General features: G+C 32.0%; 1 protein-coding gene across 1 annotated transcript in view; it reads right to left on the reverse strand.

The window, feature by feature from the left end:
- Positions 1-1,076: 1,076 nt before the first annotated feature.
- LOC106467931 (clavesin-2-like) overlaps positions 1,077-16,753 on the reverse strand; it is a 38,653-nt gene continuing 22,976 nt past the window's right edge. Inside the window, 3 exon segments of the mRNA XM_022396159.1 lie at positions 1,077-1,735; positions 2,289-2,500; positions 8,123-8,233. Of these exon segments, the coding sequence (XP_022251867.1) occupies positions 1,636-1,735; positions 2,289-2,500; positions 8,123-8,233 (423 nt within the window). The 3' untranslated portion in view covers positions 1,077-1,635.

Genomic DNA, 16,753 nt, shown 5'->3' on the forward strand with positions numbered 1-16,753 from the left:
GTCATCATCAGGTACCTCTTCATTACCCATTTAAGCCGTCTCCAGCCATTATTAGTCTCAAAGTGGGGTTCCTCGTCATCGAATGAGATTCTTTACATGTTTCCAAATGATAAAAGTGACATGAACACAACGAGGTCAAACTTCAATACATTTATTAGATGATTAAAAGTGCTTTGTGTTTAAGATTTTTCCATGTGTAGCTAAACTACAGTTAGAGAGAGTTGCAAGGTGGGGGGGGGGGGCATTATATACAGGAGACAAAGAATTTTTTCTGATAGAAGTCATTAACAAATTTCTTATTAAATATGTCATCTTCTTACAATTTGGTCATAATTATTATTTCAGCCTCATCAATGGGAACCACAGAGAACAATGACACAGTGTCAAAACTAACTAGTTAATCTCTGTAATAAAAAAATGAAGCTGAGATACCAGATTCAGGAAATGTTGCACATGATGGCCATTTTGCCAACACAGATAATGTCTCATGTCATACACACATTATTTTAACTAAAGTATTGTTGAATGTATTGTTGTGCCTGACAATCTTGCTTACATTGAGTTATACAATTTCTCTTGATAAAGAGAATGGATACAAAGTTTTCATTTATTGTCTGAGTACTACTGAGATATAGAATGAAAAGTTAAATTAAATAAAAACATAAACACCTTTCAAATTCATTAATCAATGGTTTATTAAAAGAATAATTGAATACATGTTCTTGAAGATAATATATCATTGAGAGCTTTCTGTCTAAAGGAATCTACTTCATGTACTATGCAGAAATTTCTAATTGTTCTACCTCTAGGAAGTGTTTTAACATTAATCAATGCTAATAAAGATCAGTTGCAACCCTGATAGTTAGCTTTAGTTACAAACAACTTTAAGAGTTCAATTAAATTCTTACTATGAACAGATTACACTGGCTAATTTTACTTACTACACATTTCAGCTTACAGTACCTTTGGCATTTAGTTGAATAAATATATAATAAATAAATATCCACACACACATATATATATATATATATATAATTCATACACATTTGTATAATAAAAATATGTAAAATATCACAACTAGAAAAAAAAACTAACTTTTTTTCAAACTAACAACAAATAGTAGTAAATAATACAAAAAGTCCAGTATGAGTCCTATGTTTGTATAAATAAGATAAAACAATTTCTAGTATGATGATTCAAATATCTACAAGTCTATTTCTCAGATAGTACTGATATACTTCTTAAACACTGTTTTTTGTAGTTAAAAACTGTACTAAAGTAAAATAGATGCTAAAATTATTTCTGTTTAGTTATGACAGTTATGAGTACCTTTTTCGATTGAAATGCAAACACATGCACCTCTTGAATGTATTTTTGACCTGATTACAAAGACAATTGGAGTGTTTCTCACACATGGTTTTTCGGCCCCTGATTATAAAAGTTATTAGAGTAAATGTTAAGATATTTTCCACATGATAACAAGCAGTTCCCTTTCAAAAATGTTCTTCAAAGTTTCTCGAAATACCTTTTATTCTGTATCAACATAGAAATATAGAATTCATGTATGACATTCCAAGCTTGAACTTATGTTCTTTGGTTTATTATAACTGAGAGACCAGAAAACCTCTTGTGAATTCATTCATTTAAAAAGAAACATTCATCTAGTTTTGTGCATGATGGCTTTCCATCCTTACGCTCCACAAGTCGAGATGGACAAGTAGCAGAACGCTTGGCTCTGTAAAAAACATTGATAAAAAGAATATCAGTTGCAGCACATCCTTTCAAAAGATTAATAATTATCAATGAATAAGTCTGGAAAATAAACATTTTTGAAATTGAAATAGCTTCTAACAAATGACATAATTTACACATATGAGTTATAAATGTATAATTTTTATAAAATAATCTATGGAGTAGTTACGTTTATATATATACATATAAGCTGTTTTAAGTCACTTTTATATTCTAGCAAATTACTAGATCAGTAAGCATTACATACATATTTAGGTTGAGATAATCTAATTTACAGAATAAAGACACCAATCAAATTGGATGTGCTTTAACTTTTGTAATAATAGTCAACTTGATCCAACTTTCTTCTACGAGATAAAAAAAACGAGCTAGAACAGAATAACCTGTGAGGCTGGATGTGTTTTACCTTTGATTATAAGTCTACTGAATCAACTTTTACCTACAAGATAAAGGAGATAATCTATAATAGAATAACCTGTCAGGTTGAATGTACTTTATCTTGGATAATAGGAACATCTATTGAATCCAACACTCACCTACAAGTTAAAGGAGATGAGCTGGAACAAGGAGTTTCATTGTGGAGTGGCCAAAAAATATTTCTGTCACTAAAGCTAAATGGCTCTCCTACCAGCTGCAAGGCCCAAGACTGATAGTGATAGGGAGGTCCAAGCCCCCCCAGTTCAGCAGGCAGGATGTCTCGATGAATGTGGGAGTGAAGTGTAGTCATGTTATTACCATGCATAAAGATCTATAACAAGGATAAAGATAAAATTCAAATGTTTTCCATAAATGGGAAGGAAAGTAGTAACTAACATATTATACTGCAACGTCAAATCCACTGATAATCTTGCAAACTTGTTACTGGAAAATGTATTTAAAACATTCAAAATCTTGGAATCAATTTTTTATTTTCACTATTCCAAGTAGAACCTTAGTAAGTTTATTGAAAATATTCCAGTCCTCAGGGCATATTGTATTAACTATCAAAAACAGCCTCTTTGACAGATATTTCATAATTTTTGCAGAATTCATTAATAGTGATAAAGCTAGAGTAACACTATGTTAATTTAAACATTTCTAAATCAGCAATATTCATAAAATTGATACTTGTGAAGTTCAAATCTTTTTAATCTAATTACACTGGATAAATTAGTTACTGGTGAAAACTCAAGCGATTCAGGGAAATTTGATGGTGCTGATTTCAAAAATCAAAAATGTAGTCAAAATCTGTCCATAACCTCTAGATTTTGAGTTAATGTTTATTGTAATATCACAATATTTTATCAGCACTATGTGAACTACTATGCAATCAACTCAGTACAATATATTTATGCTGTGAAATCCCAAAACTTTCACATGCTCAATTTGCTAGAGCAATCAAGAAGTCCCTCGACTGAGTATAAAATGAGCAGAGTCAGAAGCCTCTCTCTCTCTCTCAGGTGCTTCTCACTCACTCAGTTGGTCATTTGACCTTGCTCTGCACAAAGTCAAAACAAATTCAAATCTTCTTTCTTGAATCAACTATAGTTCTGTAAACATAAATTCTTTTATATTTTTTAAAAATCATTTGAAATGCTGGTTGCCTCCAGATCAAGTAAAGTCCAAAAGTGCAAAAATCACTCAAACAGTTTCTGCTACATTTGTGGAAAATATATTATACTTTCACGAAGAAAAAACATCACACACAAGGTAAATGTAGCTTACTACCACTATTTTGGAAGTAATAATGGTGACCAAGAAAAACATTGGGCTCTACATGTGTGTTTATAGTTTGCACATCTGGCTTGATAAAGTAGCTGAGTAAGAAGAGAGCAAGTATGCCATTTGCAGTTCTCTTGACATGTGTGTGTGTTTGTGTTTTTTATAGGAAAGTCATATCAGGCTATCTGCTCTGTCCACTGAGGGGAATTGAACCCTTGATTTTAGCCCTGTAAATCCGAAGACTTAATGCTGTCCCACCGGGGGACACCCATGATATGGCATGATCCCAAAGATCATCTAACTGACTGTTATTTTTGCATGACTAATGTTTCTGGATATTCAGGCAAAACTAAACAATATATCAAATATCCAGATATTGCATCTGCAACAAAATCAGTATCTCATGGGGATGGTATCTCAGTGCAACATCCACCAACAAGTTGGGAAACAGAAGTATTATCCTGTGAAGAAGACAATGAATTATCTTCATCCTCACCATCTAGTAATTCTATTCCTGTGGCACCTCAACATAAACTGCCTCATCTGATCACACAAGAAGAGCAAAATGGTCTGATTCGTGAATTGTCTCTATGAAAGCAACATGGGGAACTCTTGGCTCTCGTTTACAGCAATGAAATTTATTAGCTCCAGGAACAAGGATTTCATTTTACCAAACTCGCCATCAAAATCTTGATTCTAACTACAGTGTGCAAGTTCATGCTGTGAACATGAAAAACTTTTCAAAGCATGCAGATTATATGTTCTTAAATGCAATTTTCATTTAATAAATAAAGTTATTCAAGAAAAAGTTATTTTCATGATATATAAGAATATTTTGAATAAATTTATCATAACTCGAAACTAGAGGTAATCAGTAATTTTCAACATCATCAAATTACTCATAAACAGTTACATTTTTTTCTAACAGTAGAGAAAAAACTTTTTTTGTTGCCCAATGTTATCTCTATAAATATGGATAGGTCACAATAAGTGTAACAACCATTCTTTTGGAGTTAAATTCAAAATTTAATTCAATTACTTTATCATCAATTTATTTCAATAAACTTGGCATCAAAATGTAGTTTATAATTCAACTTTTAATATTATCAATATTTCAATTTCTTAATTTCAAAAGGAAATATTTAAATAAGTTCTCAACCTTCACTTCTCTGTATTACATGATAATTCTTTGCTTCAAATTGCCCATTTATGGTATTTTTTCAATATCCATTTGAGATCCTTAGTTTAACACAAATTACACTTGTAGTAGAGATATTGCTAAGACATAATTTTAACTTATAGCCTCCAATCTTGTTTTAATAAGATATAAACCAGAAAGTAAAAACAATATACCACCTTCTTCTATCAATTCCTGTCTTTTAAGATGTTCTCCTACATTTGCTATTCGATTATTTATAACCAACAGAAACAGAAGATTTTAATTTACTGGGTTTCTTATAAATTATTTGGCCTAAAGTTTCATCCTGTTATTACCAAGTTACCTCGACCAGCCAATGGAATTATTTTAAACCACTTATAGCTTAATTAGAAGGACAGTTAAGTTGTAATAATTACAGGACATCGTATTCTTTTCATTTATTATTATTTTACGTTATAATTTGCATATTTGAAATAAATAAAAATTCAGTACTGTACTAACAACAACTGTACTAAAAGGTTAGTTTAATTTTTATTTAGACGATCAACTGCTAAAAGTTCATGATCCACGCATAAGTACCAAATTTCTTGTTTTTAATGTATATTTTTCATTTATTGTTATAAGAGTAACTGAAATGTAAAATTTGGAAACTTATTAGGTTAGATACGAACACTTAAATGGAGGAAAAAATTAAATAAAAAACACTCAATAGCATGCACATGTCTCATTAGTTCAGTATGTTGTAATTTGACCATTCATGCTGGTAACTTGATATTTTTTTACACAAAGCTGCCCTGCTGTGATAAATTACTTTTGCATTACTCTAAGGTATAGCTGTAAACCAATAAATCTAAATGACCACAAGATTTGAAAAATATTAACTTTAGTTGTAAGAATAAATAGTATATAGTTGTCTCTTACAATGTGCTATCATTCTATATAAAAGAAAAGGGTAATTTAGGTTTATTTAATATCTATTTTGCTACATGGTGGTTACGAGGTCAGACAGATTGACCGAGCCTGTATACAGTTAGTGATAAAGTATAGAAGATAATAGATAAAATATAAAGTTTCACTAAAAAAACTTTTGATATTAATTTGGAGGTCCTAGAGATTATGCAAATGAAATATGAAAACTCTAAGGTGAACAAATGTATATTTATTCTTAACATAAAAATAATTTTGCACTCAGTAAAGGCTTTGTAAGTTCAGAGAGAAATCTTTATTACAAATTCTTTATAAAAAACCTGAATTTTTGTGTACAACAGGACTGTAATGTTTGATAAAAGCTTGCAAAATTTTGTAAACATATACTTACTATATTCATAGTTACAGTTTCTATAGTTTCATGGTGGTTAAAAGATTTGCCAAAATATATAACTATCTGTGAAATTAAAAGTTTTCAGTTGAAATACTTCAAAAACTAAATAATGTATACCAAAACAATATTCACAAATCCGTGAAATTGAAATCTTAATTTTAACATTTCACAACCAACAATATTTACAGAACTCCTAAATGTGAAGTTGAAATGTTTTAAAATTACTGTAAATTAAAAACTTTCCAGTCTGTAAACTTCTACCACAGAAACACAGTATTTTAACTACTTTTAAACAAAGCCAATATGCCATGGTCTCAATTGTAAAGGTATTCACTTTATCACTTGCACTAATATTTTAAGTACCAGTTACCTTGTCAGATAACAATAACTTTTAATGTTGTACTTTAGCTTTCTTAATGAAAGTCAGTCTCTAAAAAAGTGACTTATTTGCATGAAGAAGTAGAATTAAAGAATATTTTATATAAGAAATCTGTCAAGTTAACTTACACTATCTCCATGAATGAAAAATATATGCAAAAGAATCAAAATGTTAAACTTTGAAAAGTACTAAATATTTTGGCTTTCTCTTTGTCTCTCTATCTATACATGTATATATATATACACACACACACATATTCCATGGACATTTTTATTATATTTCTGGTGGGAGAATTCAATCCTTGCACTCAATACTTCAAGTACCACAGATGAATACACCAAAACTCAGTGAAAATCCACAACATGTATACAAGATTAATCATACTATAACATTTGTTAATGTAAGCATATCTTCACAAAATTCCACAGACTATCAGTGAACATTACAAGTCTTTTGTTGACAAAAAAAAAAATATTACTTAGTTACGTATTTTTGCTACAGATTTCTCTGTGAATGTATAGAGTTAAACTCACTCAAGCTGTTAACTGCTCAGAGTGCAAAGTGATTTTTATGTTAAGATTAAAAATACTCTTTTTCATCTGAAAATTATCAAATTTCACTTGCGTAATCTCTAAAACCTACTAAATAGATATCATACTTTTTAAGTATATTTTATCTGTTATTTTCTGTACTCTTAACTCTATAATATGGGGTCTGTTGGTTTGACCAACCTTGTAACCACTAGAAAATAGATCTCAATTACCCTTTTTTGTCATTAATTGTTTTCAAACTATCCATCACAAAGTTTCTTATTTAATAAAACTCAAGAAAAGGTTAGTAAGGATTAAGTTTGTCCTTTACAAAGAAGTTTTAAAGCTCTGATACTACTAATCAATCTTTCATTTTTGTGTTTACTGACAATGACATTTTTACAGGAGCTTTCCATAAAAAATATATTCCAAGCAGAATTTCTCAATTTCAGAAGAAATTATCATTCAAGCTTATCTTAATAAAAACATTTCAAAATATTCAAGAACTAAAAAAAAACTTTTAATGATCCCACATGACATGAAAGAAATGATAAATTCAATAACAAAAGCTTAGTTTCAATATGCAAATGAGAATTAAAACATAAATTTCTAGGAAAGTTACTAGTAAATAAAGAATGATTATACATAAAAACCTCTTCCTACTCATATAAACAAAATAAGCAGGAACCTCTAGTTACCAGTTTAGACAGGATAAGCAGAAACTTCTAGTTATCGGTATAAACAGGATAAGCAGAAATCTCCAATTACGAGTATAAACCGAAACCTCTAGTTTCAAGTATAAATAGGATAAGCAGAAACCTTTATTTACAAGTACAGCTAAAAATAAATATTTAGCTATGAGTAGGAAACTGGTGAATGAAAGAAAAGCCATCAGTTACCAGTTTACGCCTTACAACTAACAAACACATTAAATCAATTACATAAACATGATGACGAAAAGTAGTAAATTCTTGTTATCAGTTTACAAATGACAACAAAACAAAAAAAATCAATAACTACAGAATACTCAATATAAATAAAATCACAGCTGGTAAGTATACATTAGTACATATGATGAACCGAAAAACTACTAATAACTATTTCACACAAGATAATTAGAATGAAAAAACAAACAAAAACCACAGTAGGAATTAAGAAAATATAAGAAACAAACCATAGGTATGTAAAGAACAATTAAAAGTCACACCTATTAATTGTCAGTACATAAAAAAAGATTAATATTTCATTTTGTCACAGATAAAATTAAATAATACACTAACTTTCTCTTTTGTCTTGTCTTTCAAAAAAGGCTTCATTACAGTGAGAGCAGCTTCAACATACCATGGTTGGTTAATGAAATGGATTCCAGAAAATCGAGCTGGAAAGCAGTCCTAAAACAAATACAGAACACTCAATTATAGTATAAAACTTAGAAAAACCTCAATAACAAGAAAATTCCATTTAGCAGGATGTACAAAGAATGATTTTAAGTAGAAAATTCCAGTTACCAGGATATACAAAGAATGCTTTTAAGTAGAAAATTTCAGTTACCAGTTACAGAATGATTATACATGGAAATGTCCTACACACAGAATGACTGTAAGTAGAAACTCCCAATTATATAAACTCTTTCAAAATTTCAATACACATTAAGTATTTCAGTCTTAATAAAGAAAGACAGTCAAGGTAGCCATTAACTTCCTCTCACCCCAGTTACTCACGAAAGTAGGTCATTCAACTAGTATGTCACATGAAAGTGACCACCTGTTACATGGGTAGCACCTGTACCCCAAGAAGAATGGCATTGTTATTGTTAGTATATAATGCCATGTTTTCTCAGTCTGAAACATGATATGATTTTAGAGATATAAATGATTAGATTTTGCTACAAATACATTTGATACATGAGCTCTCTAGTTAAAGCATTTAAAAGATACACATGTTTTTGCCTTTGTTTGTTTTTTAGCACTTAAATAAGGTACAGCTATGGGACTGGGATATAGTTCTTGTTAAGTTCACCAATGTTCTGAACCAGTAGAAAAAACAAGTTGTCTATTGGGCCAAGTTCAAATCTTGAAGGAGGTATTCCCCTGAGAAATTGTGTGCCTACACTAATAATCAGCACCAGCTATATGAGCAGGAATACCTTGCAATGGCTTCAGCAGATTGTAAGAACATCCTCATCAACAAGTTCATTAAGGAGCTACCTAGTGTGATGATGAGGCATTAATTGGGTGTGAGAGACATTCTCATTTTAATGGAGGCAATTTCTATGCTGATGAGGTTCAAAGTCATAAATTGAAACAGGTCACAAAGAGAGGAAAAGCTTGCAGCACAAACTGCAGTGGCTGCACCTTGAACATACAGACCTAACCAAGTGAGCACTCCACATCAAGCTATAGCTGCATTGTAGACAAACCAGCAGTATGCACATCCTCGTGCTGCAACACAATTACACTGGTCCCCACAGTGAATAGGAAGGGCTTCTCTGGTCCTTCCATGATGTTTGTACCACAGCCAATAAAGACTTTCTCTGGCTGTAACTCCAGAAGGGAGGATCAAAGCACATACTTTAGGTGTGTGCACCATGGTAACTTCAAAGTGAATTGCCTGTACCTTGCCATGAAGCCAGATCAGCAAGATAACAAGTTTCAAACAATTGCATGACAGATACAGGATGGATGAAGCAAGATGTAGCTGCTGCTACACACAGCCCATAAAACTGACAGAGTCCAGTTGGGTTGTAATCACAGACAGATGGCTTCCCACCTTCTCCTTGGAATAATCATCAGAACAGCAGGTGAAGAGGATGTAACTGAAACTAGCAGTATTGCTAGTGCTACCAAATGAGAAGTCCACAATTTACTTAGTTTTGCATTTTATTACTGATACTTCATAGCCAATTTTTCCAAGGCTGCTGCACCATTATCTGTTTTCACTGAAGCCAAAGGGCACTTCTTTAGATGGACTGTGGAGAATGGGAAAACATTCCTGTCACTAAAAAACACTTACATGAAGGTTCTCATGCTGGCATATTCATGAAATCACTGTGAGTTCTTGTTGGATACTGATGCCAGCCACTGTGGAATCAGTACAGTATTATCACAATCACAGGATGTCGTGGAAAATGCAAGCAACAGCTCTTGAACACCAATATTGCATAATGAAGAAAGAACTGCTTACATTTGTCGTTAAACATCATAAACCCTAACTGTATAGTAGGAAGTTCATACTTTGGGTGAATCATACATCACTGAAGTGGCTTGTAAACTTCAAAAATCTGGAAGAGATGATAGCACATTAAATCATAATGCTGCAGATCGATGACTTTGTCACATGAGGCCATCTGGGCCTGCAACATGAAAATGCTGAAGAACTGACGTCGTCATGCTGTTAAAACCTGTCTGTTTTTTTTTTTTTCAGTGATTTAATCCTAGACACTTCGTGGGACTTAAGACCATTTCTGCCACAGTAACAACAGGCCATATGGTATTAGGTTCCACAAGTGACTGAATACCCAGATTAACATTCCAGCAGCTTCAGGAAAACCAACTGAAGAACCCAAGAGTACAGTGGGCACTACTCGCTCAGATTTAGGAATGTAGTAGGGACACACGTAGCTTGTGGTACTTTTATAAGCAGCAACAAGTGCAGGAAGGTATGCTGTACCATTGTTACCAATTGCCTCGACAGGTGTTGCAGCTAGAAATCCCCAGAGTTCTGAGGCATAAAATTCTTACAGATGTTACAATAACTGGAAGTCAAGGTGTTATACTATTCTAATGTGTGACAGTGGGTTTACTGGTCACATTTGAATTGAGGCATTAAATGCTGATGTCAGCTGCTATTTGAATTGTGCAAGATGTTGAGTGTGGAGAAGATGCTCTTCAATTTATCTCCCACAGTCTGAAGGTTTGGAAGATCAGATAATACAAAACAACAATTAGATGTGAGCAAAGTCTGTTAATCCCATACAAACCTACTGGAATAAACATTTGCTGTACATTATGACTGAATGTTTTCAATCATGTTGAATGAAGCATTTTTCAGTACAAACTGCAGTTGAAATGCATAAAAGTGCAGACTGTAAGCATATACCCAAAGGTAAGAAGTAATACCTATGCATTATTACTTCATAGTTGCTTTTAGTTCTGCTAGGTTGAATTTGAAAGGAAACAAGATATCAGTATTAAAGAATTTCTATAGTCAGAAAATCGAGGTTAATACCAGCATGGTTGCTGGCCGATTTTGCTTACTTGTGTAGAAAAAGAAGTTGCATGTGGGTGAGAGCTATTTTCATAGTAGTGGCAAAAGTGGAGAGCATAGCTAGATATAGGTCAAACACAAGACCTGGGAAATTCTGAGGGGCCAGGACATTCACAGTTGAAAGTGATATGTTTTACAGAAAATATATGTGAGTGTACATATAAGTCTGTGAAAATGTCACTTGACCAGAGTAATAATTTTAGCATTTTGTTATGAAAAGAAATTTGAGTGTCTGAGATAAAGATTGTTAAATTGTGATTAAATTGCACCAAGTATTTTTTTTGTTGTCAAACTCAGGCTGTTTTGTAATACATTTTCTGGAGAGTTTTTCTTTATTCTGCATTTCTTACCAAACTATTTGATGGGAAATCAGTCAATGAGAATACCACAAAACGTTCTGGCCATTGTAGCTTGAGAAAGCATATTTGCACAAGATAGACAGGAATCAGATGAAATGATGATACGACATTCAAAAGTCAGTCCAGAATTCTAGTGAAACATCTCACAAGTTCTTGATGACCTATGTCAACAATCATTCCAATTATAGATATTCAAGAAAAACAAATCTTTACTTATACAAGTCTCTGTCTCATCTCTCAAAATGAGTATGACCTCACTCCAGATGGGCATGACACAGAAACAGGGCTAAATTTAGTTTAAGCTTAAAATAACAATCATTGTGGTATGTAGCCTTTATATAAGTTAAAGGATTAGTACAGATTTATGAACCTTCCACATTAAGTTTATAAAACCTCACTAACTACACATAGATCTCTGGCACCAAAAGTTTTTGAAATTTAAGCAAAATACAAACAAATAAAGATATATTCTTTCTAGTTATTGAAGGAAGTAACTACCCATTTTTTCAAAAAGGATGATAACCAAAAAAAAAATATTTTTCTTCACCAGTTATGCTAAAAACACTTTTAAACATTTTTTAAAAAAATTAATAAATAATAAGTGTGGAAGAAAAAGAGTTTAGAGTAAACATCCACATAAGTGTAAATTCCTGGACTAAATATGTTGTCGGGTTATAACATTTTTCTTTAAAATATATAGATCAAAACTTTTTCTGTCATTAGAATTTTCTCACAATACTCTAATTTTCTGTAGTGGAGTTTAATTATTTTAGTTGCATATATATATATATATATATATTTAAATTTATACATCCACACATACAGTGGTGGAAAAAATTATTGCTTCACACAATTTTTTCCAACTTTTCTTGGTTCCGGTGATTTTTTATGAGATTGTGCATTGTGGAAATATCAGAACTAGTGTAAAATGGTTATTGACATTATGTGTTGTAAGCTGACTCATATTTCAGTAATACAAGCACATATATACATCTTAATTAATAAACTTACTGTGACAAACATATTACAGCAAATGATCAACAAATACTTGGCAAATATGAAAATGTTATCCGAGTAAGAAAACCTAGATTTAAAGATTATGTCACTAATGTGATTGACAGAAATGTTTGATTGTATCTCCACTGGCCTTGATAACTGCTTGACATTGTTGTGACATAGAATGCACGACAGAATGTGCGCATAGGTGAGTTCATGAAGCAAGTACTGATTAGGGCTTCCTGCAGTTCCAAGGTGTTTTTTGGTTTCTTCTCTCGCACTTTCTTACTCATTATCTTCCTGATGATGCTACGTTAACAGTGGCGAAATGTTTTTAAACAATATATTTTTTCTATCCTATTTTAGCTGTTTTCTGAATTTTAAACTTTTGTAGAGTGTGGGATACCTCCAACAGTTATAAAACCTTAATGTTTTTATCATATATGTAGAGTGAATTTTCCTCTTTATTTCACATCTACTGCATAGAGTGCATGAATATTAACAACCTTTTTAGTCCTGCGGCAGGGAGTAGAGTCATTCTATAACATGCACTGGTCAGATCCACTGCAGTGATCCTGAACTGTTGACTTTAACCATTAAACAACCACTATACTTTTTAAACACCTTTCTGTGCATGTCACAATATGTCACCAAGTTACATTCAACATTTAATTAAATCAATTTACTGCCAATGTATTTTAATGAAATTAGCATTATCAAATATATTATAATTTAAAGTTTTATATTATCCAAGTCATTACTTCTTTATTTTGAAAGAAACCTCTGAAACAAACAATTAAATATTCAGTTGTCTTGTCACATGATGTACATATCATTGAAATACCTTAGGTTTGATTGCTTATGTATCTTTACAGCTTACTCCCAAGTACCTCTACAACAATCTAGACAAGCTTCTATCATCTTCTACGGGTACAAGTGCAAGTTCCAGACACATTAGTTTCGTATTTCAACAGCTAGAATTCTTAGGAAATGGTTATATCCCCACCCCCACTGCTACATGCTAGGCTCAAATTCCAAAGTAATATGTTGCTAAGCAATGGTCTTTTGTAGACTTTAATAGGATGCTTATAAGCAACAGAAAGAGCATATTTCACGATTAGTTTCTCCAGGCTAGTAGGAAATTAAATATTAGATAATTTTTCAAATGACAGATGAATTGCTGTTCCTAGCACTTGGCTATAGTTTCTTCCTTTATACATGTTAGTTTGATAGATAGTACAATTGCATTTAAGTTTTACTTATATATTTTAGTTAATTATGTATCATTTGTGTTTTAAAATTCATATTTGAAAGGTTTAATGATTTTTTTACCTTTACCTTTGGTCGACTCTCTCGTGAATACTTATAAAAATAGGCGTGTGTGAACACCATTTTACATGCAGCAAACATACCTCTGCCCAGAGTCTGTTGATCGTAACTTTATAATGGCCTGACGTATTGACATAAATAATAAAAGATAAAGGATTGAAAAGAAAAAAGAAAATATTGAAAATAAACTACAAGTGAAAAGATAAAGACATGAAATTACGCATATGACCCAAAGAAGATATTTTAAGACTATTCTATGAAGTAAGTACATATTTCCATTTCTTAATTTTAAACATTTCAATGCACTGTACATTGATGATAATAGCTATAGTTAGTGATGCAGTAGAGAAAATGGAAAATAAAATATAAACAAATACCTTAAAAAAAGTTTTGATATACATTTAAAAGGTTCTAGAGATTATGGAAATGAAATGTTGTCGGGGTTTTAAATATGAGTGTGTTGAGGATTCTTCTACAGTAGGTGTCTATGACTAGTTGGCGATAAATTTGAACAATAAATGGACAACACACACTCAACTTGTTTTAAAATATAATATTCAAAACAAGTCAAACCATGTACAAAAATTTTTACACTATGGATATCACAGTTGTATCTCAAACTCAAAATAATTCTCTTTTCTAGCCAAAAGCCCATTTAGGTTGATTTAATTACTTTAGAATCCAATTGAAAAGATGAACTATTTTTCTCTACTCTTATCACAATAGTAACAGTGAATAATTCACTTATGCTACCCTGTAGGTTACCAGAATTGTATCCTGAACTTTAAATAATTCCACACAGATGGGTTCAATTACTTTAGAACACCCTTTGACAAGACAAATTATTCTCCTTATCTCTATTAAACTGTGAAACTCACTTTAAAATATCGGCCATTGTGGTTAATCGCTCACACGCCGACTAATTTTACATTTTCTTTCACTAACTAATTTTCTGACTGAACTGCACTTAACTTTGCTTCTTTAGTTCTTAACTTGCTCTCACTTCATCACTTATATTTATATGTTGATCACTGAGGCCTCAAACTTTCTATAAAGTATCGAAATGGCACTGATTTAACGATACCCAGTTTTAAGGTAATGAGAAAAACAGCGAAGATTCGAGTAATGTGACATCAACAATATTAGTAAAGCCTCAACAACAACGTATGACTCATACAGAGTTACATAACTAAATTTGTCACAACTAACACTTTTACAACAATCCATCTTCAACACTCATCTTAAAAACAAAACAATTATTAAATATTAACTCAAAAAATAAATTAAATAATAATGCCTACATTAAACAGTCTTGTACATCCAACAAATGTGAAAATTATAAGATAATAAATAGTACTTTTATGTTCAAAATGAAAATCACCTTGTAGGTGAAGTATTCAGAGTTCGAGTGCAAATAACTACATTAAATAACAAAATTTTTATTAGAAACAGTAGGAAAAAATCAAAATTAAATATTATATTTTTGTGAAACTACATATTTTGAGGAAGGTACTTATCAAATTCAAAACAGTTTCATCGATTAGTTTTATTTTTTGGAAGAAATATAATGATAGCAAATCTCCTCATCTGGTAGTCGCAGGGTTAACAGAGACTCGAAGATCTTGATGTACTTGTTGGCATTATTAATGCCTTTCCCAAAAAGCAGGTGTCCAACAACCTAGTCAGAGATACATCCCCATACCATCTGACATTGCATGTACTTCACAGTTGCATTCAAACATGCTGAATGACTCTTCTTCATATTGACATCATATACAAAATGCTTCACATCAGACCCATTAAGGTTGAACTTTGATTTGTCTAAGAAGATCATTTTGCTACATATTTTTTCAGTCTATTCAGCATGCTCTTTGAACCATTTGTCCCTCCTCTTCTTGGTGAAGAGGGGTTTCTTTCTTGGCTGTATTGCTGGGAGACTGGCTGAACACAGGCAAGACTGGATGGTGCACGTGGTGTTTCCTGCCATGCTTTTTTGAGATCTGTGGATGACAGCTAACAATTCTGCAGGCTCATGTGTTTTATTACATGACTTCCAGCTACTGTAGAAGATTTCTTCCTACCTTTTCCATTCCACAGTTCTACACAGCCAGTCTATCTCTATTTCTCCACCCATCAGCTCACAGCAGACTTGTTCAATTTCATTCTAGCAATCTGCCTTTTAGAGAGTCCCTCTTTGCTCAAAGAAATAATGACAACTTTTTTTTTACTGTGGACTTGAATCACAACCTCTGGTCATGGTAGCATCACATGCACATTGTAGGAGATAGGTTTCTAAACTGACACTCAGTAAGAACTATTTATAACCAAAAAACTACTGATGCCATATACAGACAACCTATAAAGCAGCTGATGTAACAATTAGACAGTACTGCATCATTCATGAAACACATTTGTATCTACATGCATTAGATCCTCAAAACAGATGATGATTCTGAAGAAGTTTGTGGAAAAATTGGGTGATGCAATAAATTTTTATAACACTATATGTACATACACACACACACACACATATATATAAATATAAATTCAAAACTATATTTAAAAAAATAAAAAAAAAAAAAAACCTTCACACTTTCCGATCATTATCCAAAAGTCATAACGGAGATTGCCTGTGGTAATAGCACCCAAAAGCATTGGGGATATCCCATTTATCAAACCAAACCCAAAAAGCAGATGAGAAACTGGAGATTATCTGTGGTAATAGTGCCCAAAAACAATGGGGATATCCCATCTGTCAGACAAAATCCAAAACGCAGATGCTATTACCACAGGCAATCTCCGTTATGACTTTGGAATAACGACAGAAAAAGTGCAAAGGTTTTTGTTTTTTTAAATAGTTTTGATTGATATTAAGTTCATTATGTTTTAGAGTGCTGATCTTGATCACCTACTGAAAAATACGTAATTGATATAATACTTTTGAAGCTATACCTCTTATAT

Source organism: Limulus polyphemus, unplaced genomic scaffold (genome assembly GCF_000517525.1).
Source record: "Limulus polyphemus unplaced genomic scaffold, Limulus_polyphemus-2.1.2 Scaffold2801, whole genome shotgun sequence".
NCBI classification, from domain to species: Eukaryota; Metazoa; Arthropoda; class Merostomata; order Xiphosura; family Limulidae; genus Limulus; species Limulus polyphemus.